Source organism: Callospermophilus lateralis, chromosome 6 (genome assembly GCF_048772815.1).
Source record: "Callospermophilus lateralis isolate mCalLat2 chromosome 6, mCalLat2.hap1, whole genome shotgun sequence".
Classification (NCBI taxonomy): Eukaryota; Metazoa; Chordata; class Mammalia; order Rodentia; family Sciuridae; genus Callospermophilus; species Callospermophilus lateralis.
In genome coordinates, this window is record NC_135310.1 from 33,034,030 (window position 1) to 33,061,954 (window position 27,925).

A 27,925-nucleotide genomic window follows, 5' to 3' on the forward strand; every position below is an offset into this window, starting at 1 on the left:
CAATACAATTTTGTTATGGAAATTGAAATTCTATACGCTAATTTTAAAAGTTCAAAAGGTTTACATAAATTATGGGGTTATATTATTTTAAATTAATTTTTTTGGTCCTGGAGATTGAACCCAGGTACACTCTACCAGGGAGCTATATCCATGCCCATCACCCTGTCCCCCTGCCCCCCACACACACTTTTTTTTTTCCAGTTTGGAGACAGGATCTCCATGAATTGTCCAGACTGCATCAGCCTACCCACTATCTGGAATTGCAAGCATGTGCTGTGCCACTGTGCCTGGTTAATAATTTTCTTAAAAATCTCTCTCTACATTCATAGGGAAGGGCTCAGAAAACCTCCCTGAGCATGATCGTTCACACAACAGAATATAATCTTATTTCAGGCATAATCAGGAATAAAATAATCACTTAAGAATTTTTCTTATAACAAATGGCCAAAGTCTAGACAAATGATAATTCTTATTGGATTTCTGCAATCATTTAAATTTTCTCATACAAAGTACAATGATATAAAAGAGTAATATTCTAAATGATGAAGACCTTAAGGAGACAATTACATCAAGAGTGGAGGGAAGGTGGTGGGAGGGCAGAGGCTGCCTAAGCTGTGTTCAAACAGACATTTTAACAGGCATTTTGAACAGGCATTTTGAAACACCCTATTTCAAAAGGGTGCAGATCAAACAATAACTAAGCGGCATTATGCTTCCAGAAAAGTCTAGGTCAGAGTCTAGGTAGAGATCCTACCAGTTATCATGAAAGATGGAAATAAAGTTCTCCCAAAACATGGGCACACCAGAGTACTTCTAGAAGATGTAATTATTTCTTATTCAGGGATGGCGATGTTCTTAGCAAGTATGTTGATTAAGCTGAACCACTATCAAAATGGTATCATATAATGTTGCCCACTCCACTAGGTTCTGAAATCTTTCTTTGTGTAAATGATTTCCCTGTCTTTCTTTTGTAATAAACTAATAATATCCCCGGGGGAAACGTATTCTTGTGAATTACTCTGGGTAATCAGAAGTTATTTCTATATTTAATACTCTCTCATCTAATTTTTAGAGAAATTCCTCTGACATTTCGGGGATTAACTCACATGATTAATATGTACATAGGTTTCCCAAAAATTTATTTTTTACTCCTGAGGACAACAGTATATCAAACTTATTGGACCACGTACTCTATATCTGAAGTTATGTCTGAGGTTTTTCCAAATCTAACTTCTTTTTAAATTTATGCCTAGTTAACTGTGCCTGTTGACTCTGGACTGTTGCCTGAGGATTACAGTCCAGTGAAAGAAACTTGAACTTCAATTACATTTTTAGGAAAAACTAAATAACCGTTCTTCAATTAGTTTTCATTCTGAGGAACTATTTAAGAATCCTTTTGGCCCAAACCTGACATATCTAAAAACATTATCATGATTTAACAAATGTTAGTGGAAGACCTTAACCTTTTGATATAACTCGTGTTAATCTTAAATGTTTTGTCTTCTAAGGTAACCACAGAGTTGTCACTACTATTTTCCAGTTAAAATCCACAGCCATTTTCTCTCTCTTTTGTGATCCCAAACTCTCTGGAGCATTCTTTTTGAGAAATTATTCTAACTTGAAGAACATTTTATTGAAACAAAATTCTCTTAGGGGGAGTGCTGTAAGCTTTGCCTTCTGTGCAGTTGGGCAGGATGTAGCAAACTATTACTAGGATTTAAATTGGTATCTTTTAAGGAATTATGAGTCAAGCAGCTGCCAGTACATATGTTGCTGTACATGTTGAAGAATTTGAGTCTCAAATTAGACTTTTAGGTTAAAAAAAAAAAAAAAAGGCCCCAAAAGATTAAATATACAAGAATAAAAAGCATAATAAGCTAAAGGTGGAGCTACTCTCTTGAGGAATTCTTTCCTTTGTCAGCAGAAGCAGACATAATTTAATCCCAGTTAAGGAACCTTTGCAATCTTTGGTTTTAAGATGTTAATGGAAATAAAAAATTGTGCGAAAATAATGTTGCTTTCAAAGTCAGAAGCAGACAGATCGAGGGTATGTTAACTGCACTGAAAACCCCTGAAAGCTATTGTTTAAATTTCATTTCATTAGTGCTTGTTTATTTCACTTAAGTCAGTGATACATTTTTAAGTATCCTTGGTTACTTCATCTGGATGTGCAAGAACGTATGTGCACATGCATAATGAGAGTACGATTATTTTACATACACACTTATTTATTGATCAAGCATAATATTGTTAAATAGCTAAGTTGCAGGGTTTAAATCCAAATAGAATTTTTATCACATCCCAAAACACAACCAGAAAGAGCAGCATGAATAATAATATTTTCTCACTTACTATTTCTATGGGAGATTCTGCCAGACAGTCAAAAAATACATTTAAACAGAATCTTATCTTAAGTAGGAAAGTCTTAAAACACCTTAGAGGACCACTACATGTTTTTAATGTACAATATTCATTTCAAACTTGCTAAAGATATTTACAAATTCATCATGTGCTAATTTCTACCTTCCCACTTCAGTGTCTGGCTAAAAATTGAGCAGTAAATTTATTTTATCTGGTTTCTAATGTGCCAATAAAAAAGCTAAAACTTCATTTATTCTAGTAAAATAAATTAAGCAAATGAGATAAATGTTATAAAACTTGAATAAAACCACATACAATTTCTTACTTCTTTTTACAGTCTTGAAAGAACTAACCATTTTAGAATCTTCTTTAGAATAAAAGTCCTCCATATTAACAACAGGAAAACTGATCTAAAAAGTTCACTGTATATAAAAAAAATTCAAGTTCCAAAAAGGTCCAAATGTGTTTCTCATTAACAGATACATGTAAAAGCATTCTGTATACTGGACAGTAATAAAGTAGCTGGATTAATTTAAATCGGATTTTAGGGAGGTGATTATTTCTTATTACCTAAAATTGGAAAACATGCCTACAAATATTGATCTTTCATATTGCCCATTAAAGAAAAAATAAAGCCTCTTTAAACAGTCATTTTATTATCCAATAAAACTACTGACTCACTGCAGAGAGAGCAACAGTGAATGGCCATGGTATAGCAGATTTTCAGCACATACATTTGTGGGTTACACTGAGTCACTCGCTTTTAGTCTCACGTCTCAAATGTAACTAAATCTGGATTTAAGACCTTGTCAATGTTAAAAACTTATTTAAGTCATTTACTGAAACTTGGCTTTTCTTTCTCACAAACTTTTTAAAATTTCAGCACAGTAGGGGAGCAGAAATATATTCTCTGTTGCCAAATCTGCTTCAAAATCCCAGTTCAATTACTTAGCTAGCAGGTAATCCTGGACATGACTTTTATGCTGTGGATCCTACAGTTTTTTCCCTGCAAAAGTAGTGCAATACAGGTATTTATTTCAAAATCTTGTCAATTAATAAATGGAAGGTCCAACATAAAAAAGTCTAAAATTAGGTGAGATTTAGTAATAATAATCTTCTCCTTTCATAATGTGATTATAGATAAAGACTTTCATTGTGACTCCATGAGATAAAAAGCAAATTTTAACATGTCATTTAAAAAAAAAAGAAAGAGAAATCACTATTTTAGCATAATTGTAACTGCCAAAGAAGTACTCTTGCCCACTGCCAAACTATTTAATTATTTCAGTTTCTATTGTCTGGATGCCTAATATCCCAGAGATTATAGTTAGATACTCAGAGGCTGGTTCTCTTTGCCCTTTCATTTTGTTGCTTTTATTTTCTCTTCTTTGTTATTTAGAAATGAAAAAATGAATTTGAGAAAAGAAAAAGAAATGTATTCAAACTCATCAAATGTAAGATGTAGGTAGGTCCAGCACTGTTTTTATCTAGAACAGGAGGAAATGAGGAATGATACAGTTGTCCAAAGATAGGGTTCAAATTATCTGCAAAATTCAGTGATCCATACTATTAGAATTAAGAGTGTCTGTGAACATTGTCTAGTGATGATTGCAAATAGTGTCCTAGCTGGTCACCTGAAAGGCTGAGTCTAAAGGTGCCAAAGGGTTGTGGTTGAAGTATTAAAAGAACTAGGAGTACCATGTAGGGTGTCTGGTACAGGGCAGCAAAACAGACCATCTCCTGTTTGTGGAAACTTTTTTCTTAATATGTGCTAGTTACATATGTGTCATTCATGAACACAATTTTGCTTTATGATCATGCTTGTACATACAATTTTTTGTCTTGACAAGAACTTTATAGTTCTCTTAAGCTATGTGTTTATCTTTTGGTTTTCTGCATATATGAAACCATCTAAGAGTTTTAGTGTTGGAAACAACCATTCTTACCTTTTAAAATTCTTACCTCTAAATCATTAAAAAACAAATGTGTATCAGCAAGATTAAAGATCATTTCCTCCATTCGGAGTCCAAGGGTTACAGCCATGGGAGGGTCCTGAGAAGAAAATGCACACATAATGAGGTAAAATTTCAGAAAGCACAGTTATTATTAAAACTATTTTAAGTGCATACTAGTGTGTGAGTGTATGTGTGTTTTGGGGGGTGGTGAACTATGGACTTTTACTGAAGATTCAAACAGTTTCCTAGCATGGAGGGGAGAATAGAGTTGGTGATAGTATAAAAATATATAATCAGATAGTGAAGCCAGAATTTGACAGGCAGTCAGTACAGATAGGTAAATTGAGTCAGGTCACAATGAGTCAGGCCAATTTTGAGTGAGTCCCCAGAAGTTGGAGACTGTCCCCTGAGGCATTGAAATGTTAATTCCTTTAGAGCCCTTCCTAAACCTGCCAGGCTCCAACCTGTTGCTAAGGTAACTTGTCCCAGGAATTGCCCCTCCCTACAGGGACCTACATCCTGCCCTTCCCCCTTCAGCCCCGCCTGTTTCCCACCTTTTGGCCCTCCGTGGAGCATTCCTGAGTCTAGTCACTCTATGCAGAAAGGAGAAAGATAAGGGGGAGAGGGCAGGAGAACAAAGGAAGCCTAGGACAGATAAAAAGGGCAGACAACCTTGCTTTAAGGGATACCAGGATACCAGCTATGGCTTCCTTCTCCCTCCTGGGAGAAAGGGAGAAGTCTATGTTACCCCTTTTTAAACAAATCCTGCCTTAATGATGCTTACCTTGGTGTGCTTCTCTAAAGTTCAAACTCTAATGTTCAAACTCTAATGTTCAGACTGACATGTGGGGTCACTGATAATGGGCGGTATCAATAGAAGGAAAAAGTTTCATGTTCAATCAAGCAGAGAGATGAAAAATTGTGCTCTACATATGCAATACGAGTTGTAATGCATTCTGCTATCATATACAACAAATTAGAATAAAAATTTAAAAAAAAATTAATATTTATTGTAGATTTCAATACAGCCAGAAGGAAGGATTTTGAATGTTTCCAACACAAAGAAATGATAAATGTTTGTGAGATAATGGATAAAGTACTTACTGATTTGATCATTTCATATTGTATACAGATATTGATATACACACTGTAAAATGTGTATGATTATTTTGTGTTCTTTTTTGGGAAATTGCATATATGTATATGCAGATTTTCAATTATCCAAAAAGATGGATCTTTCCAAAGGGTTAAGAGACACCATATATACAGATACATCTGTGATGTTACATACATGTAGAGCTGACTCAGGACACATTTTCACCTAAAGCTTTTCTTGAGAGGAGGAGGAAGAAAGCCACAGCCAGTTCATGACACAATTTACATAAACTTCATGGAAAGTCTTTTGGAGAAAGGTATTTGGGTGACATGTTAAGGAATGGGACAAACTTGTAACAGAGAGGAAAAGACTTGTCTTTGAGAATGGTGGCAATCAGAACTAGGAGACAGAACTAGGAGACTGAGAGGTTGAGGGGATATTTGTAGGGTTTGAGCAGAGATTATGCTAAAATGGGAAGGGAGGAAGAAGTGGCAGAGGATAGTACAACCAGGACTTAACCAGGAGTTGCATTTTGATCAACAGAATGAGTCTCCATCTGAATATGTGTGCAGTTTGGTTTAACTTGCATCTCACTAGGGCTGAAGAGAGAAGGGTGGAGGACAACTAAAAGAGCATTCATTCCCTAAAAGTAATACAGGTAGAAAACATATGCTTTGGGGAGCTTATGAAAATTAAAGAGATTAGTGAGGAGTCAAAAGGACTCAAGATTTTGGTTGCAGCAATCAAGGTCTTAAACAGAGACAAGGGGTTGAAAATTAGGACCAGGATTGATCCTTTACCAAATTTCACTGCAGCTGAACACCTGGCACCAAAGGATATAAGACTTTGGGAAATAAGGAGAGTTTATAGATTGGATAGGAAAGTAATTCACGCACAAACACTGTGATAAATTGGCCACAGTTGGAACCATTGCTGAAGGAGAAAAGCTATAGGTATGACTCTGGAGATATGGAAAGGAGACAATCTGGACGGGATGAATCCTTAGAATTTGAGACCAAATGGGGTGTGCACATGCAGAAAGATCTGGTTTTGAAGAAAGCTGACAAGCCTAGAAAGATACTATTGATTTTGGCTGAGAAATTATTTTGGAAGACCTCAGAGGGTGATTTGGGTTGAGTGGCCGGGCCAGGAGCCAGACTGTGGGAATTCGAGAGAAAAGAACTGAAATTGTGTTTTCAACATTCTAATAAATAGCATTTCAAGAAATGTATTTAAACAAGGAGAAATGTAATCATAACTTTAATTTATAATAAAAACATGCAACCCAGGCCAGGTCAAAGGATATTCATCTATACTCCAAACTAATTCTATTTGCAAGCAAAAGCAGTTCCTCATTCCATATCTGCATAGAATCAGTTTTGTCCCTTGTACTTCCTTCAATAATGCTACAGTGTAAACATATTTGAAGGGTCATCTTTGTATCTACAGCCATTGAAACCTAGATAATAAGAATTGCGTGCTAAGAAATAGGAATTGAGAGCACAGGGATTATTGAGGTGTGTTCAGGAAAGCTAAGAATTGATATGGGAGTCCATGAAAGGTGCAACAGTATTGATTTCAACATTTTTTCTAACATGTTGACATCTCCTTGGTGGAGATTTTTGTGGATTTTTTTTTAATAGCAGAAGATTTTAGTTTCTCAAAAAAAGATGTGGATTGCTCATATGATTGATGGAACCCTGATACTGTATCCTCCAGCCAGTTTGACACCACTGCCCCAAGTTTATCTGCCCTGACTCTGTGACAGGGCCATTTAGGGCAACACACCTGAAGATCAACAAAATTCTGTTCTATCAAAGATATTCATTCAAAACTAAAAATGAAAACATTAACTAAATCTCTTTTTGTCAAAAGGAGTTTCAGGGGGCTGGAGATGTGGCTCAAGCGGTAGCGCACTCGCCTGGCATGCGGGCGGCCTGGGTTCGATCCTCAGCACCACATACAAACAAAGATGTTGTGTCCGCCGATAACTAAAAAATAAATATTAAAAAAAAATTCTCTCTCTCTCTCCCTCCCTCTCTCACTCTCTCTTTAAAAAAAAAAAAAAAAGTTTCAGAACTTAGAAGGACCTGTGTATTTCCTGCAAGTACAAAATTTTTATCTTCTTGTGGTTCAGGTTTTATTATTGTTTTTAATGAAAGAAGCTCTCAATTTTTTTTTAATATACAATTTGTCTCCCCCCCCCCATCCCTTGTTAAAAAGGGTGTTGGTGTCTCTCTTTTTTTGGGAAGAGGTGGGCACTGGACAGGAGGAGGCCATAGAAAACTTGTAAATATTCTGCCTAGTCATGGACCCATGAACAAAATGTCTACAGAAATATCAAGAAAAAATCTAATGTAATTATAGCATGAAAACATATAATTCCATTAGTGACGCTCTCTGCTTTTGAGGAATGTTCACTGATGCAAGACAACAAAACCAAACTCCACACTCCTCTGCTGTTTCTGATGATTTCTGCCCTAGAGATATATATTTCAGATGGGAGTTCAAAAATATCTTATTGTAAAAGGTTTTCCTTCTGGAGGCCAGGTTGGTGAGACTCATATCCTACGATTTGCCATTCTTTCCTTCTTAAGTTTTCAATAAAATGACTGAATTTCTTACATTCATTCCTCAAATTCTCAGCATTTACAGATGGGATTTATAGGGATGGGAGAAAATATGCAGTTCCTCTTTGATTGTTACTTCCATTGAGTCCATGATTCTGAACTCTGCAACTTTCTACGCTACCCAAGCAATGAGAGGAAAATCCATGAAGAATGCATTTTGTGCATCTGATAAGCATGCAAACGAATACAGTTTTTTAAAAGAATGCAAGAATCCTCTAACAAGCAAGGACAGCATATGGCACGATGAAAACTGTATTTGAGCACTCCCTTGGAATGCAATCCCATGGCTCTGGGAGGGCTGTTGGTTTGTTTTTCAGGCTATGGTGATTCCACATCACACACCCTATCGCAGCCAGCACTTACTAAGCATTTTGGCAAAATACCATGTGTTAACTAGGTAAGTTTAAGTCTGAGGTCTGTCAGAGAGTGAACTAACTATTTTACTAAAGCTTACAGACAGCAAGCATGTTAAAGGGAAATACTTCTTCAGCCACACCAAAGGCTTGGTACAAATGAGCCAAGGACACTCATGCCACGCCAGGAAAACCCTACCAGTCAGAGCTGGTGGGGATCTTATTTCTAGAGAATGCCTGGTGAGGGTTTACTTTCAAATATCTCATTTTGCTCTTTTTTTTTTTTTTTCCCCCCTAGCTTTCTAAGTCACTGGGACAGTTAAATCTAAGTCAGCAGATTACAGTGCTGCATTTTTTTTTTTTTTTTTTTTTTTTCTGAAGGACTCACAGACCTACGAATTTAAGGAGGACAACTGCATCTGGTGGGTGTAGCCTTACATCCTGTAATGTTGGGCACCCTCTGTCTTGCCAAAGCTCTGCGGAGGACTTGCCAGCGCCTGCAGTCTTGCTGTTTTATCAGGCATCTGAGAGTGAAACATACTTCTGGATGTAACCCAAGTTTTAAACAGAGATGTTTGCTCATTTTCATTAGATGTTTATAGAATTACGGGCACCTTATGAATCAAGAGTTGCTGCTTTTTTTTTTTTTTTTTTTTTTTTTTGCCTGTTTAAGTGGAGTGAGTGTTGAGTTCAGGATCTCAAATGAAGTGATAGCAAAAACTTGGACAGGAAAAAAGTAGAATAAAATGGCAGGGGTTTGCGGAAGCTCTGATGCGTATTAAACATACGTAATAGTTCCAAAGGTTCAAAGTGTCTACACCAGAATTTAACACAGGGCAAACTGAACTCCTGCCAATTTATCCTGTGTACTGCTTTATCAAAATATTGAAACTGTTCCCAAGACATTTAATTGAATTCGTAGAGAAAGAAAAAGAGAAAGAGAGGGAAAGAGAGAGAGGAAAGGAAGAGGAAGGTGAAAAATTTGAATAGCTGTTGGCCTTTTAAATGTGTGATTCTGAGCCAGATGTCACCAGTGTAGAACCAAGCAAGGATCAAGTAGGGAACTTCTCTAAATCAAAATGCTAACGCCTATTAGCCATGTTAGCGCAGAGCATAAATTGGAGCCAGACTGTCTGTCTATGGGCCTCTGCCCTGTGTTGGGCCATCAGCTGGAATTCCTCCTCTAGGGACACTCTGTAAAAATATCTCAGGAGAGGCAGCAATTATGTATTTTTAAAGAAACAGAGGGAAGACTTTTTTTTTTTTTTTTTTTTTTAAGATTAAGTTCTTGGAACACTTCTTGCTTTGGGTCACAAAGTATACTTGTAGACTTGCATGCACAGAGACAGACCATGTGCACACTCATCACAGAGGGTGGAAGACAGCCCAGCTCCACACATCAAGGTGAAAATTACTCCTGGAGTTTTTAGAACAAATGAACTCTTTAAATATGTGGTAAAAGAGGAAATAAAATTCAGACGTGGATCAGGAGGGAAGCTTTGCCACTGAGATATTTGTCTGTGATGAATACATAGTGGGCTTAAAATTCTTAGGGGGAATTGGAGAATGGCTTCAGGTACGTTTCTTCACTTATCATATATTCACCAAATGTCTACTATCTGTTAGGCATTTCAAATTCTGAGAGCCAAAAAAACCAAAGACCTTTCCCTTGTGGGGTTTATATTGTTACAGGAGGAGACACTTGATAAATAGACAAAGACCAAGTAAACATCAGCATTTCAGATGGCGATGAGGATGAGGCTGTCTTGGCAGAGGCCCATGTGTGGCGCTGGCTACTGTGAAGACAATGCAAAGAAGGTCCCTCTCAGCAGGACCAGAGGCCAGGAAAAGGTGAGGGAAGTGGCCAGGCCCAGAGTGACATCGGGAAGGACACAGAATTTGGAGGCAAGCATGCATTCTCTCTTGAGGGAGGAAGAGCACAGGGAAGGGAAGCGGGTATTTTAAGAAAGAGCGAGCCCTCACCTGAGTCAGAGGCACAGCAGAGTCCCCAGAAAGATAAACCAAAAGGAGCACTTTCTATGGCTAGAAGGTGGTTCCCCAAACTCTGAGAGTCATTTTATGGCAACTTGGAAGTGAACAGGAAAAAAGAAATGCAACTGTAGGAGAATATGGCTCAAGAGGCCTTTCTTCTGACAGGAATATTACTGCATGTAATTGGTGGCAGAAAGCATCCAGGAGGGGGGCCGCTGAGCCAGAGAGGTCATTTCGGGAGCAAACCAGAGCACAAGAGAGCCACAGGAAGAAGGCAGAGTATATGGCTATAGGGCAGGAGTGCAGATTTGGTAGTTACAAAAATCAGGGAATCATTTTCTGTTTGTTCCTTCTCCCAACCTCAGAAAAGATGGAGGTTTGTGTAGAATTGAAGACCTGAAGGGACAGCAGGCATGACACTGTCAGCCACGAGAGTTCATGATCCCAGCACCCACTGGAGATGTGCGGCCACAGGCAGCTGCTGAAGGACAGGTAAAGTCCAGAATTTGGCAAGATGACTCTGGCAGAGAAGCAAAGGGATAAGGATAGAGAGTTCTTATGCAAATGAGGGATTACAGTGATACACAAGGACTCCACGAGGGGAGACAGGTCAAAGGCAAAGCTTCTACACATGACCACCTGTGAGAAACACAGGTGAGGTTTTAGAACTCCTGCTGCGCAGGCCACACCTGAATGTCTGAGGGCAAGGACCTGCATATCAGTCATTTTAATCATCAATTCCTCTGTACACATAGGACAAAATCAGCAGGGGACCCTTGTGGGACCCTCTGGGGTTTGCAGAGCAGCAAAAAAAAAAAAAAAAAAAAAAAAAAAATGGGCACTCATCACGAAGGCAGAATCACAATCACATGCCCTGCCCCTCCCTAGCACCTGAATCTAAATATAAAATATATAGCTTAACAAGATTGCCAGGTGATTCATGTTGACATATTTAAGAAGGCCAGATCTTACAGTTCTCATGGCAAAGGTCTAGGACAGGTCAGGAAGACCAGTGCTGGCATGTCCTCTGGCTTCCCAGAAGTTCAGGGTCTCCATGCCTTCAAAGGACTGCAGGACTTGAGTGTCATCCGTGAGTAGAACAGTGGCTTAGTGTGATATCTTGGGGACTAAACTTCTCCAGAGTGAAGTTATGAACTCAGTACCTTTGCCCACCTTCATCTCCAACATGGCTACCTGTGGACTTCCGGAACCAGATAACCCATCTGTCACTTTCTTAGTCACCTTGACAATTACCTACTAGGGATCTGGTAGAGGTTAAATACAAGCTGATTTTGCTCTGGATTAAGAGGATTTGTTCACAGTCCAAGTGTCCCACGTGAGCAACCCATGGGCAACTGGACAATAGTTATTACCAAGCAGTCAGAAGCCAGGAAAGGGTCAACACCCAATTTACCTACCACCACCAGCTTCTGAGATCCCAGTCAGAAGAAAACCCAATGAATAAAACTCGTGAAAATTATAAAAATGATACTGGAATAAACATACTTCAAGGGGAATCACAGCAATAATACCTAGCCATTAGCATAGCACAGTACTCAGAATGAAAGGAAAGGTTGGTTGGGGAGACAGACCATGGAGGAAAAGATAGGAAACACAGGGCTGAGATAAGAAGGCAAGGGCAGAGATGGTAGAAACATACCCAGCCCAGGAAGCCTCAGGACACAGGAAGAATACTGGTTGGTAAGTTGGAAGAAAGACATGAAAGGCAGGGTGAGACATTAATTAGGAAAGAAGGACGGATGATAATTTAAGGAAACCTTGGAGAAGTTAATGATCTCCCCATCTCCCCAAGATGTGAGTCTGAATGATCATAAATAGAGATAAAAGGTCTTGAAAACTTCAGAAGATTCTTTTTGAAGGTTCTTCTAGAAGTTTGGGCTTTTAAAAGACTAATGACCACTTTCTAGTATATCAATTTCAAGTTAAAAAACTTGAAGACCCTTTCACAATCTTCCCCATGCTTGCTGGACACAGCAATAGCTTGATAAGGGTGGGCTTAAATAAAAGTAAGATCTCTGGCTTTAATAATGCTATCAGTTAGTGCCATTCAATCCAACAGATCAAACCTGTTTTCTCAAAAAATATATACTCAACATAAAGCTCTGAAAGAGTCTCTCAAACTCCTTCAGACAGAATTGTAGAAATGTCACTGTCTTTTATTTTAATGTGTATGAACTGTATTTACACATACCCTATACACATACAACATGCATATACTATCAACCTCCTTGAAAAGCCAAGAAAGATACTACTGAAGTTTTGAGACTTGAAAATTCCATATTCATTCATTTTATATATATTTTATATATATTCAAAACTACACTGTAGCCGCTTTGGTTACAAATAGTGTGACTTTTCCATAGCACTGAGCTGGGTACCTCACATCAAAGGTTAAAATAACAGATACAAATAGAAGAAGCAAATTTCCTTAGAAAACAAACAACTGCCAAAATTTCAGGTTTACTTGGAACTAAACAAAACAAGTTAACACTTATTGAATGTTTATTCTGTGGTAGGCGAAGTGCTGAGTTTTAACATAGTGATTCATTCAACCCTCATAATTAAATAATTACTTTTACTGTTCTGTTCATTTTATACAAAAGATCATGGAAACTTATAAAGGCTACCAAAGTTACACAGGTAGTAGGAGGCAGAGCTAGAACTTGAACCCAACTCTATTCTCCTCCAAAGCTAAACCTTCCAATTATTATGCCTGGAGGGGGTAGTGGGTATGGCATTAACTCTGCTATAAGACACTTGGTTAATTCCCATGGCTCCCTAATAATTCCCACAAGTCATAATTATTTTCATGACTATTCTGCTATTTAGATATGTGAGTATGTATAGGTTATTTAATACAAAAGTAATCAATTGATTTACCCAGATGAACATATCACTTCCTGAGTTCTGCCCTTATATAAGATGTAGTCTGAAATGAGCTAGTGAGAAGAACTTGAACTTTTATTAAATATCATAAGGCAGCTGTCCACTTTTCCTTCAGTCTTTTCTCTGACCTGGGCTATTTCCCTTGTCTCCTTACTATGGAATAACTTCAAAAAATATCATAACTTCAGAGCATATGATACATTAATGCTCCAAAATAAACCAAATCCCTAAAGCACAATTAATTTAGCTTCCCCCTTCCATGAAAAAAAAAAAAAAGGAATCACTGCAACTTAGGTAAAATAATGTATAATTAATCAGGGAATAGGGGTAATCTTCACAAACTCTAACAGATGATGGATGACTCCTGGTCTACATCCTGTCAAATTTACAAACTCCTATTTTAGATTTCTGCAGTGATGAGAACTGTACGTGCCAACTGGTGCTCAGCTGCAGAACCCATTACCAGCCTCCCAAGCAGCAGAGCTCAAAAGCTCATGTCCTTCATTTGCCATTTTAGTGCACATCCAGGAATAGTTCTGCCCGGAAGAGGGAGTGTTGACAACCGACAGAGTTTAAAAGTGATAACATATTAGAAAGATCCTTGGACAAGTCACATTATTTCCAAAACTATTTTTTAAGTTAATACACAAAAGTCAGTTATTACAAGATGATTTATGAGTACAATGGCATTCCTAAATGATTTTGTTCCCTGAGTTTTATTTTTATAGGGGGGAGAAAAAAATGAGACCAAAAGGGTATAGAGATTAAGACCATGTCAAAGAGAGGGGAGTACCAACTGGCTGTGCCACTTACAAATTGTGTAACAAAGTATCAATGACATAGGATGGTGGTGAAAGCCAGGGGGATAATGCATTTAGCAGGATACTTGGTGAAGTGCCCCATACGCTGAGAGGTCAAAAATGGTACTTATTATTACCCACTATTGAAAAGTGGGGGAGAGAAAGAGAGACAGCCAGTAGGTGGGTAGGTGTTTTAATTTCAGGCCAGGGTTTTACATGGTTGGTGTGTACATCCTCAAGTCCTCTCTCCCCATATTTTAGCCCATTGCAGTATCCTTTTGTGCACAGTGAGAGTAAAAACTGACCTCCAGCCTGTCTGAAAACATCTATCTGCCTTGAGTCATTTCTCATTTGAGGAAAGAATGTGTATTCTTACTTAAGTTTCTCTGACCAGGGAGGTAGATGATGGTTTTCATAGCCTAGTATCACTTTTATATATTTACATTATTTCACTTAATCTACACAGGAACTTCAGGGAGGGAATGGACGACAAATATATTCAGATGAAGTGGGTTCAGAGGTCAAGTGGCTTCACTTGGACACATCCAGGAACGTCTTCTGACGTCTAGCTCAGTTCTCCTTTAGCTGTGTAACTGCCTTACAGACAGCCCAGGCTCTGGAAACCCTTTGCAGTGATTGAGAATGGTGGGGGAGGGAATTGGCTGTGTGGGGGAAATGAGATCTCTGTACAGTCCTCCACCTGTGTCTTTCACCTAGAGCTGCTCTGCCCTTAGATGTGTTTTGTATAAAAATGCTCTGTTTAGTTATGTGTATAAAGTGTCCTCTGGGTTAATATTCAGAATATATAAAGAACTTAAAAAACTTAACACCAAAAAAAATCCCAATTAATTAATTAATTGGCAAATTAATTAAGCAGACACTTCTTAAAAGAAGAAATACAAATGACCAACAAATATTTGCAAAGAATGTTCAGTATCACTAGGACCTAGGGAAATGCAAATCAAAACTAGAGACTTCATCTCACACCAGTCAGATGGTAATCATCAAGAATGCAAACAATAGTAAATGCTAAAGAGGATGTGGAGAAAAAAGGAACACTTTTACACTGTTGGTTGAATTGTATATTAGTGCAACCACCATGGAAATCCTTATGGAGTTTCCTCAGAAGGCTAGACACGGAAACTCCATTATGACCCAGCTATACCACTCCTTGCTATTTTCCCTGAAGAAGTCATTATGCTACAGCTATACATACATATCCATGTTTATATTAGCACAATTCAGCAGCCAAAATATGGAACCAACCTAGGTGTCCATCAACATATGAATAGATAAAGAAAATGTGATATTATATATATATATATATATATATATATATATATATATATATATCTCAAAGAGTTTTATTCAGCCACAAAAGATGAAATTATGTCTTTTACAGGAAAATGGATGGAGCTTGAAACCATTATGTTAAGCGATATTAACAAACTCAGAAGGTGAAGTGTAGTATATTTTCTTTCATATGTGGAAGCTAGAGAGGAAAAAGGAAAAGAAAGGTAGGGGTGATTACATGAAAAACAAAGGATGATCAGTAGAATAGAGAAGGGGAGTAGGTGGTGGGAAGTGGTGAGAAAGGGGGAAGTGCTGGGAGGGATATTGGCCAAATTACATTGTTATATTGTGTGCATGTACTAACACGTAACAACAAATCCCACCATTATTACAACTATGATGAGCCAATAAAAAATGTGGAGGGACATTCATGAACTAATTTTAAATGGAAAGAATGCTCTGACTAAAAAATGTGAAATATCACAGTCACATAGCAAAATGTTACATTCTAAACATAACATTATAGAAATAAGATGGAGCTAATAAATGGAAAGGACTGGAGATACATAATAATTTCAATCATAGACAGTTTTAAATAATATAAATGTTCCAGAAATAATGGCCCTGGTCACTTTCATCATGAGCAGTGAAGAGTCCTGAATTGTCAACTAATCACCAAAGTGATCTAATTTCCTTCAGTCCTCAAAGCCTTTACTGAATACATTAGGGAACTGATGGATTAAACCTGATTAGAGAGGATTCTTTAAAACTCTCAGGACTTTTGAGATGATAATTTCTACTGAACAGCCATAAAATTTAAGCATCTCTCAAATTAATTTGACCATGGACTTTCCTCCAGACTACTAATTAACCTGACTCAGAACTACTTTCCTCAAGGTAAAAGTTTGGAAAATATTCTAGTAATTCTCAAAAAAGTGGTTCAGGATCACCAGTTCTCTGGAAATTTGCTCCACGTACAGTATCTCAGACTTACTGAATTGAACCCTAGGGGCAGGAGTCAACCTATCGTGTTTAACAAGCCCTGCAGGTTACTGCGACTCACACTGAAGGCTGAGAAGTACCATTCCCGCCTAAGCCACGACCATATCTTACACACTGTAGCTCCTATATGGTCAATGTGTGTCCACCCTTGTTCCTTTGAATGCCATTCTCACCTGGCAGATGATTTTAAACCATCAAGTCCCAACTCTGCCTAAAACCCTCCAGTGGCTTTTTATTGCAACTAGTGAAACTCCCAAATGCCTTACCACAGAGGACAAGACCTACCTGCCCCTGTCCTTGGCCATCTCTCTACTTGCTTGTATGGGTCTCCCTCTTGTTCACACTTTCTACCCTCACTGGACTTTGTATTCATGGAACCCTGTCTCCCCACTGGGAGGCTCTTCCCCTTTCTCCCGCTCCCCCTAGTCTGCCTGGCTCCTTGTAATTCAGGTCTCAGCACCAATGTTGCCCTCTAGTCACACACCCAGGTCACTCTTTATATGACCCAGATTTATTGTCTTCACAGCAGTTGTTACTACCTGAAATGATTTTATTTGTAAGCCCCAAGAGTGCAGGAAGCACATTTGTGTTAATAATTGTTTGCTAAAGGGATACAATCTATCCAGGAGCTTTAGTTTCTACTTTACCATTTTCACTTGCCAAAGCCACTCAATGTCCTCTCTGTTCCCTCTGCAATAAGCCCTGAGCTGCATGTGGTCCAAGTTTCACAAGATGACCTGATTTAACATCTCTTCCTAAGCTACATCTCAATAGGCCAAGTTAATAACATCTTATTGGCTAAAAGGCAATATCCATTCCCTCATCAACATTCAGGGAGATGTCAATAATGACTTTTAGAAAAATGTAAATAATAATTCAACAAATTAGGCAACCTAAATTGCTTTTCATGGAATTCAATAGGGCATCTTAAATTTTGATTAGGAAAAACAGCTTTAAAATTTTTTTAATTTTGATTTTCTTAAGTTGCTTTGAGTAAAAACATTGTTCAATATGGACAACCAGGGGCAGGTCCCAAGAACACGGACTTGTCAAGAGACTGACCTGGTTTCCAGCATGCGTGCCAGCATTTGTTATTCTGCTACCTTGATCAAGTTATTTAAGCCCTCATTATCCCAGTTTCCTCATCCATAAAACATACGTCACAAAATAAATAAATAAACAAACAAACAAATAAATAAAAGACAGCAAAGTAACTGTGGGAATTAAATGGGATGATGATGTTTCTGAAAGTAACAAACAGCAGCTACAACATTCTTGAGCGCTAATTCACAACCAACGTTCTGCTAAACCCCTCTAAACATGCTAGCTAGCTCTTTAATTCTCATTTTCCAGTAACGATATTATTCCCATTTTATAGATATTAAGACTCAGGGATTAAACAACTAGCCAGAGTCAGAAAACAGTAAACATCATAACTAAATTTTCAAATTTAGTTCATCCAACTCAAAAGCCCTGGCCCTTAATCACCACCATTGCCTCTGAAATGCCAGAGGCCGACACACGTGGTGAACGTGAAGTTATCTTCTAATAGGGCACTATTAGAAGAGCACTATTGCTGTCTGCTACACTCTATTTCATGCAACATGTCTTTAGTTTTACCTCTTAATGGGAAAGAATCTCAGAGTCTGAGAGAAGGTAATTAAAATTAGTACAATTGAAAGAAGAACTCACATACCATCTGCATGGTATGTTGCTATTTTTACTGATTCTGGAAAATGCTCTTTATATATTGCATTCCTGGTGGATAAATTGTCTATGCACATGGTGTGTTATAGCAGGAAGAACATAGCTTTTCTCTGGAGTCAAGAAGTCCAGGGTCCCAGGACTCATCTGTGTCACTGGCTGGCTGTACAGCCATGTGCCCATTTAGTGACCTTTCTGAGTATGTTTCCTATCTACAGAGAGGGAGAACAAACTAGCCCTTGGCACTGTGTGACACCCACTGTGTGGAACATCACAGCAGTAAATCGTGGTTAGCTCCATTCTTCCCCCTCACCTCGCTCTGCTCTTTAGGTATTACTGCTGGTTTTTCTTTCTTCTTCTTCTTTTTTTTTTCTTTTTCTTTTTTTTTTTTTTTATATATATTCTGGAAGCATGGAGAATGTTCCTATTTTGGATTTGAATAAATTTTCTAGACAACACTTTGAAATACTGAAACATGGACATGTGGATTGCATAGCCAGGTGGTCATCCAGGGAGGGGACAGGTTAATGTAAGTGATGTACCGCTGTTGGGAAAAGTCTGAGAACTTTGCTTTTGGAATTGTTCCGAAAGCCAGTTTATGAGTCAGCTGGGAAAAGCAGCTTCACCGCTCTATAGCAAAAAAAAAAAAAATAAAATAAAATAAAGCAAACATATATAATGACGTTTTTACCATGCTCTGTATTCATTGTGTTGAGTCCAAATGATATTATTTTTGTAGATAAAAATTCCCCCAAAAGAAAGGAGATTTGATGTAAGAACATATGTTCAAATTTTAAAGGTTATTAAAAAATATGATCTCCATCCCTGACTTGGCATAAGGGGAACAACATGGACATCTAGGAATAGCCCCAAATGTGACTATTTTGAGAAGACCTTTATTTAGAGCATGCATTCAAGGTAGATTATTTATTTTAAACACTTGTCTTAATATAAAATTTAGCTATACAAAAATATTGCAATGAATTCAATAAGCCTTACTGGCTATTTCCTATAAGCCAATGCTATTTCAGAAGAAATCCTTGAGATTATTTTTCCGAAAACATTTTAGATTGTATACTCCATAAGTAATGGTATTTGGAGTGAGTGTGTGTATCCCAAATTTGTATAATTTACTTACACATTATAAGCATATATTTTAATGATACTCATGTGAAGTGCTGTGGTTTAGATAAGTGCTCCTCAAAGGCCTACATGTTAAAGTTAAGGCTTGGTTGCCAGACGGCCTGTGACACTGTTGAGAGGTGGTAGTGGAACCTCTAGGAGGTGGTGCCCAGTGGGAAAAAGAGGCTACTGGGGACATGCCCTCAAAAGTGATATTGGGGGGCTGGGGATGTGGCTCAAGCGGTAACGTGCTTGCCTGGCATGTGCAGGGTGCTGGGTTCAATCCTTAGCACCACATAAAATTAAATAAAGATGTTGTGTCCCCCGAAAACTGAAAAATAAATATTAAAAAAATTTCTCTCTCTCTCTCTCAAAAAAAAAAAAAAAAAAAGTGATCTTGGGACCTTCACCCATTTTTTCTTCTCTCTTTGATTCCCAACTGCCACGAGATGAACAGCTTGCTCTACCACATGCTTACTCCCTGCCATGATGCTTCACCACAGGTCAAAGGCAATGAAGCCATGTCACCATGGACTGAAACCCCTGAAACTGAAAACTAAAATAAACCTTTTCTCTTCTTACAACTTGATCATCTCAGGAATTTTTGTCACAGTAATGGAAAAATGGCTAATACACATGGGTATGCCATAGACTGAATCTTTGTGACCTCCCCAAATTTATATGTTGAAATCTTAATTTCCACTGTGCTGATATTGGAAGGATGAGCCTTTGGGAAATAATTGGGTTATGAAGGTAGACACCTCATGAATGAAGCAGATGTCCTTGTAAAAAGACAAAAGTCCTTGCTTTTTATTTCTCTCCTCTCCACCATATCAGGTTACAGCAAGAAGATAGCCATTGTGAAGCCAGGAAGCAGGCCCCCACCAGAATCAAATCTGCTGACACCTTGATCTTGGCCTTCCCAGCCTCCAAAACTGTGAGAAATAATTGTTTTCTGTTTAAGCCACCCAATCTGTGGGCGATTTGTTATACTAGTTAGAGCTAAGAAAATGCATTTGTAAAGTATGTCCATTATGAAACAGGTAATAAAAATAAATATGAGATACAAATAGGTGTGTGGATATTCATACTAGTATTTTCTTTCCTTATGCAAGTTGACAGTCTTGTGTATCTAATGCACATGTATTCATCTTCCTTTAGAGATGAATGCTTTAGATGACAATTGTGACGAGGGCCTAAAAGTCCATTTAGAAATGGTTGTTACTTTTTGTATCTGTTTAGAAACATCCATTACCTACACCCAAAACATGGTAATATAGATTCGCCCAAAGTGCAATTGAGGAAGAAGTTTCAATGAAATCGATCACTGCTTGTCTAGAAGACAATTCTTAACATAACTGCTAAAAAACACATGTTGAGCTGGCCTGAGACACTCATTATCAACTAGTGTGTTGCTAAAAAGAGTAAGATGCTTGTGGAGCTGTGATGTGTAAAGGAACCAAGTTCTATCTAACTTTAAGTACAGTAGTCAAAAGCAGACCAGCTTGTTCTCAATCCATTCTGGTTAGATCATGAATCCTAAATTGTAAAGGTCTTAAACAGTAATGGCCTAAAAATTTGTTTCCAGCTGATAGGCCTCTTGCTGCTGCGTCAGTCTTGGGAACAGCACTCACACAGTGAATAACACTATGTTATAAGAAGCTGTCTAGGAAAACAACAGCAGGGGAGAAAGGCAGGGAAGCAAAGAGATCCTCTGTTGCTGACTATGAGTAAACTGAGGGGGTGTTATCTCTCAGGTTCAGGTGCATATTCAAGGTACAGAAACATTCTTTCATTCAGCAATCCAAAAACTCTGTCAGACAAAAAAAGAAGGACTGCTTGTTTCAAAATAGCATCCTCTAGTAACAGGTACAACAAATTTGTTCAATTTCTTCAAGTTCTCTTAGTAGGGAATAAGACATGGTTTTCAAACGTTTAAAAGTCTATTTTGATTCCTGATTTTTCAAATAATTGTGTAAGAGTAAGAAACTTGGTTTTGTTGTAAAAAGCTGAAAGTCATTATGAAGAACGAAGAGGGCATCCAATTTCTCATTAGCTTCATGAAATGTGCCAGTTCATGTTAAAGTCCTGTAAGCCACTGGAAATAGATAACTAAGGGAAGATCTGACAGATTGCAATAAAAGCACTTAACAGTACTTTTAAGTGACCTTTGATTTTTGAATAAAATAAGTTCTAACAAGTACAGTAGAGCTAAGAACAAGTACTAGTTAAGAACAAGTACTAGTTAGAGCTAAGAAAATGCATTTGTGAAGTACGTTCATTATTAAACAGGAAATAAAAATAAATATGAGATACAAATAGGTGTGTGGATATTCATTCTAGCATTTTCTTTTAACAAGTACAGTAGTTCTTGATTCCTTACCTTGCCATACTTCTGTGCGTAAGACCCTGTGAGCAGTGAATGAAAAACAATTATGGTTTCATCCAAATCCCAGACAAACACACGCTGAGGGGAAAAAAAAATCAATATCAAAAAATCACAAAGTTTAAAGGAAACAGAAACCTCTACATAAGTAGAAAACGTCTCCCTACATTGTCAGGTATAATCTTGATATTGTTTTACAGAAAATTTTTTATTCATTATTTTTCATTTGAAAACTCTAACTCCTGTAAATCCAGAAAAACATGAGTGATACAAGTGATAATAAGCTTAATATCTGATGATCTAAACTGCATAAATTCATTCAAACTCTTCTACTGGTAGTAAATACCAAAAAAAAAAAAAAAAAAAAAGACACATTCAGACTTTATAATAGAAGTGTGCTTAACTTCTATATATACTTTAAAGTTTTAGACCTCATGGATTCATGGAATTTTGCAATTTACATAAAGAATTGGGTTTTAAAATATTTAAAAGAATCTGTGAGTAACCTCTAAATAGAAAATGCAAAGTGTAGACCATTGAGTCAGATTAGGTCAATGAATATGTTGTCTAACCTGTGGAGTTTGAAAAGGTTTGAAATTATTTATCACCATTTCAAAATTAAGAGATTTCATCAAGCTTCAGAGTTTTGACCGTAGCAGAGAAACTTGAGATTGGGGCCAGGTCAGCTGATACTCCCACACTGCAGAGATGGCAGGTCCCCTACAACGGACCAATGACAGGTCCCCTAGAACGGACCAATGCTCTCCTCTTCCAGGGTCTGCTGGGCTCCCCAGTCTCCTATCACTAATATTACCTTCTAGGTTCTTGAAGGCATTTAAAGTTGCTGCTATTGTTCAGGTAAAAGAATCATCTTTTATGTGGAGGTATAGTAAATCTGGAAATTGAATTTTTTTCTCAATTGAAGCAGGAGTTTGTATAAGAAGTAACATTATGACTAAGAGTAGTTTTTCTTGATGTCTTATAATAAAAAACAACCTGCTTAGTATACATGAATCTCAAAAGAGCTCTTAAATGAGAAAATTACATAGTTTAAATTTTCTCAGATATGACAATTTAAACTCATAAGTCAAATGAATGACATTTTCCTATTTTGGGATGATCTTTCTTTTCCAAACAAGTTATATAATATTTTAAAATATATTAACTCATATGTATAAGTCTTTCATTACTTTAATCCTACCAAATATAATGTTTTTAGGAAATGGTCCCACAAAATGGCTTTTTTTTAAAAAACTTTGTTTGTTTTTGCCAATTTGAATAGAAAGATGTGGTTATTTAAGGCCTTAGAATTTGTAAAGTACTATTACTTTTGAGTTGTTATTGCTTTTCATTTTACTATTATAATGGTCATCCAATATGAAATTTCAGAACTTAGAGTTGTAAAATGCCTGTGGCAAAGCAGATCTACTCAGTTCATGATATGTCTTTTTTTACTTTAATTCTGAAATTTAATGGAAGAGTAAGTAGAGAATCCATCAATCACTAACACAGAGCAACAGACTGCACTCTTGAAGAATCAGCAGGCATACCTCCAGGTCGCTGTCGGGAGGTGGGGAAGGGTTGTTTTTCCTGCCTCTGCCTCTGGACTTAGACCCAGAACTCCTGCATGTTCGGTCATCAAGATCTTTGATAGGTGTGGAGGGGCTTTGCACAGCATCAAACTCTCCTGCAAAAACATAACCTGTATCAAGAAGAGCACTTCATATTTAGATCAGGTATGGGCCTCCATTATTAATTATCTTAATAAATTTCTGTATAATAGAATTATTATAATCCCAAGCACAAAAGTTCTAATTGAGTCAAAGTTTTTACAGGTCATACAGATCCCTTCTGTTTTAATTTATATGATCTATCAAACCCAAATACTTTTTATACATCACATCTTCAACTTTCTCTCTGTGCCCTCACTTACATATTTATCTATATTTAGCTCTATCCTCATATTCTTTTTCTTTTTTTAATATTTTTTAGTTGTAGTTGGACACAATACCTTTATTTTATTTATTTATTTATATGTGGTGCTGAGGATTGAACGCAGCGCCTTGCATGTACGAGGCAAGCACTCTACCACTGAGCCACAACCCCAGCCTTCTATCCTCACGTTCTTTTTGGTCACAACACAGAGGATACCTTCTAGATCAATCCTATCCAAAGGGGACACCCTAGCTCCACCTCTTAGGGAATCACGCCTGGTTAATCAAACCCTCTTTCATTTTTCCTTCAACCTTCTCTGTGGTCCACTGACAAATTTAGAAGTCCTTTCTCTTGACCTTGCATTTCCATCTTGATACTCTCTGCTATCTTCTCATTTAAATGAAACTTCTTAGAAGAATAATAGTTCATACACCAGCTCCATGCAATAGAAATAAATGCAAGCCACAGATATGACTGCACACATAATTTTATATTTGTTATGATTTAAATATGAGGTATCCCACAAAAGCCCATGAGTGATACAATGCAAGAAAGTTTAGAGGTGAAATGATTGTGTTATGAGAGTTTAAACCCAATTAGGGATTGAGTGTCATGATAGGGATTAACTGGATGCTAACTGTAGGCAGGAAGGGTGTGGCTGAAGGAGGTGCAACCCCAAGGCTGTCTTTGTGGAATGTGTATTTGTCCTTGTTGAGCAGAGCTCTCTCTTTGCTTCCTGGTGTCCTGTTCTGAGCTACTTGCCTGTTCCACACACTTCTGTAGGATATTCTATCTCACCTCAAGCCATAAAGAATGGAGTTGGCTAACTATAGACCAAGACCTCTGAAACTATAAGCTGCAAAATAAACAATAAATAATTGTTCTGGTTATGTCTTTTTGTCACAGCAGTGAAAAAGCTGACTAAAAACATTTTCTAGCAGCCACATTAAAAAAGTAAAAAGATATAAAATTGACTCACATTATTAACTCAGAATATGCAAAATATCATTTCAGCATGTAATCAATATAAAAAATGATCAATGACGTACTTTTCATTCTCTTTTTCAGACTAAATCTTTAAACTCTTGTGCATATTTTACATGTATAGTATATCTCAAACTATGGTAAGCCACATTCTAAGTGTTCAATAGCCATGAGTGGCCAGTGGCTAAAGTATCAGACAACACAATTGTTTCCACTCCATGTATCTGATTTATCAAAAGCTAGCTTCAGTTCACCTAAACTCTAAACACCAGCCCTTCTCTGTCTAGGAGATATGGACTCCCATCCTGCCATTCCTTATAAGCTGGTATTGAAGAGATCCTATTTTTTTTTTTTTAAGAGATCCATTTTTTGATCACCATCCTATTCACTCTGTAGTGTGGGTGACTTTACCCTCTTATGAATTAATGAACCTGTATTGAATCACCTGTGATCAAGTTTATACCTCTATCCAGCCACATCCTAAGGTTCAGACTTCTTATTTAGAGGTGTCTGTATATCTCACAAATACCTAAAATTCTGACATATCCAAAGCTAGTGACAATATATCTTAGCAGGTTGAAGGTACCTCATGAACAGTGAAAAATTGTTAGAGGTTCTTAAGATAAACTGAGGCCACCATGAGAAAGGAGCCAGTCTTAACCTAAACTTCAAGAATTTTAATCTCTCTTAATCTGTTTCATTGTACATTAAAGCACCGGTAATAGTAGCTACTTTTTTGCACTTCTGAGGGAAAATCAGATTTATATTTAATTTGATTTAAGTCATATGTATAAAATAAAACTTTCTAAGAGAATCAGATTGCAAACTATATTAAGTTTAAATTGCACATTTTTAAACATAAAGATGTTATGGCTATCATGCTTTATCATTAAATTAAAGTAAAAGAATTCTCAAGGCAGCCAAGCAGAAATTAATCTAAATAAATAAATCTGAACAAACTAGGCACACTTATATACATTATTTTTTTTCTTTCATTTTTATCAGTGCTGGGACCAAACCCAGGGCCTTGTGCATTATCCTAGGCAAATGTACTATCACTGGGCTACATATATACCAGCCACCAGTCCCTTTGGAATTATTATTTTTTTCTGAGAAACAGCAATTTTTACATAGCCAATATCTTATTTCTTTTGATTATAACATTTTCTAGGGAAATATTGTGCATGTCAGGACAGGATCAAAAAATATGTTTACACAAAAAAAATATGTTTGCAAATATTATTTGCTTTTACAATATTGTAAGTTCATGGCATATGTTTCTCTGTTAAAGTTTTTTAGTTGTAGGGTTACATATAGCCCTATTTTGTAGTAAATTGTGTTTCAGTTTACTTTTGCATGTGTTAAATGAGGCTTCAGTTATTTGAAAACACATCAACTTTTAATAAAATTACATAAAATATTTTAAATTATTTTTGAACCTTTCCTAAAGTTACTATATTCCACAAATTGAATGTTCTCATTTAAATAAAATGATAATGCAAATTGATATTCTCTTCTTAAGTAAGCTTTCAAATTTTTTTGGATAATAGTCCCTAAAACCTGTCTTGATATTCATTATAAATCAATTTCTAGGTGTTATATACCATAAGGCAGCTTTGTTCTTCCCACAGTACAAGAGCTGAAAGAACAGAAACTTACAAAATCTCAATTATTGCCATCAGTTATGGGAAGTCAATTGTAGACTGGGTTAATAAAGAAGAAATTTAGCAGGAACAACAGAGCTATTTGAATCTCGGATTCAGTAACTGCCACAGTTGTGAAGGGAAAAGATGTGGTCATAAGAAGTATCTTGAGTTTTCATATGCAGAAGAATTTTTTCCCATTAATACTTTGCAAGTTACTAGAGGGTCTTTAAAATGCTCTAAGAATATGAAAAAATGTGGACAGAAATGTTTTGATGGAAATAAAGTACAGCTTTTGAAGCAAACCATGAAAACTATTTCTAAATTTATTAAACACTTAGAAAGTGTTGGCATTCTTTTTTTTAAAAAAAGAAATTTTCATTGCTCATTATGTCTTTGAGTTTATCCATATTAGACCTAGAACAACTCTATTCTTTCCTTCATGTGGCTAGAACTTCATCAAGTACATATATTAAATTTTATCCCTCTTGTTGAGGGACATTGTCAGTGTTAGGTTATTATGAAGAAAGCTGCCATTTGCATTCTTGTACATGCTTTGGTGGATATAAGCACTCATTTCTCTTGAGTATTTATACCTCACAGGGTGATTACTGGGTTAGAGGGTAGGCATATGTGCATCTTTAGTAGACATCAATTTTTTTTTTCCAAAGTGAGGGTATTAATTTGCTCTCCTACTAACAACAAGAGTTCCAGTTGCTTCACATCCATGACAATACTTGATAAGGTTAGTCTTCTTTATTTTAGTCATTGTGAATGCATGGTAGTATTGCACTGTCATTTTTAACTAGCATTTTCTTGATGTGTAATGATGGAGAACATTTTTGCTATATGTTTCTTGTCCATTTTATATTTTCTTTTTGATAACTGTTAAAGCTCTTGCCCATTTTAAAAAATGGGTTGTTCTTGATTTTCTTATTGATTTGTCAGAGCTTTTCACTGTAGTATGTGTGTATGCACATGATTTAAACTCACTCCAACAAAGTGAATTAAGTACTTCATTGTTGTCTTTTAGTGATAGATTGGAGACATGTGAAACTTAACTAACTTACCAAAATTAATTAGCTTGTATTTTGCAATGTTAATGTGACTTCAGAACTTCTGCCTTAATCATGAGGCTTCCCCCAAATTGCCATATATTTTCCAGGTTACAAAAAGGTCAAATCTATGCCTGCTTCTACAGATCAAGAAATAATCTAACAACTGATCAGAATGCGAGAAAATATTGGAAAGCATATATCTGGTAAGCGGTTAGTATTCAAAACATATAAGGAATATAAGGAACTCAAACAACTCAGTAGTAAGAGAACAAATAACCTCATTAAAACATGGGCAAAGGATCTCAGTCGATACGTCTTAAAAGAAAACATGCAGATGGGCAACAGGAAGATAAAATAATGTTCAACAATCATGAGAGAAATTCAAATAAACTACAATGAGATATCCCCTCACACCTGTTAGGATGACTATTATCAAAAAGATACTAAGTGTTGGAGAGGATGTAGAGAAAAGGGAACGCTTGCAACTGTTGAATGTAGATGAAGACCCCCATTATGGAAAAGAGCATGAAAGGTCCTCAAAGAGTTAAACATAGAATTACCAAATGATTCAGCAATTCCATCCCTGGGTATATATCCAAAGGAAGTGAAATCGCTGTGTAAAGGAGATACCTGCATTTCCATAATCACTGAAGCACTGTTGAGAATAGCTAAGATATGCAATCAACCCAAGGTTCCTTTAAAAG

General features: G+C 36.8%; 1 protein-coding gene across 5 annotated transcripts in view; it reads right to left on the reverse strand.

Annotated features, from left to right (window-relative positions):
• Positions 1-27,925, reverse strand: part of Eya4 (EYA transcriptional coactivator and phosphatase 4) — a 258,627-nt gene that overhangs the window by 12,705 nt on the left and 217,997 nt on the right. For 3 of the 5 annotated variants that reach the window (XM_076858240.2, XM_076858238.2, XM_076858237.2), the window contains 3 exons: positions 23,152-23,288; positions 21,599-21,682; positions 4,324-4,413 (listed from right to left, as the gene is read on the reverse strand). In XM_076858240.2, the coding sequence (XP_076714355.1) occupies positions 4,324-4,413; positions 21,599-21,682; positions 23,152-23,288 (311 nt within the window). Of the gene's footprint in view, positions 1-4,323; positions 4,414-21,598; positions 21,683-23,151; positions 23,304-27,925 lie in introns of all 5 variants that reach the window. The other 2 variants (XM_076858239.2, XM_076858236.2) reach the window with 1 other exon arrangement.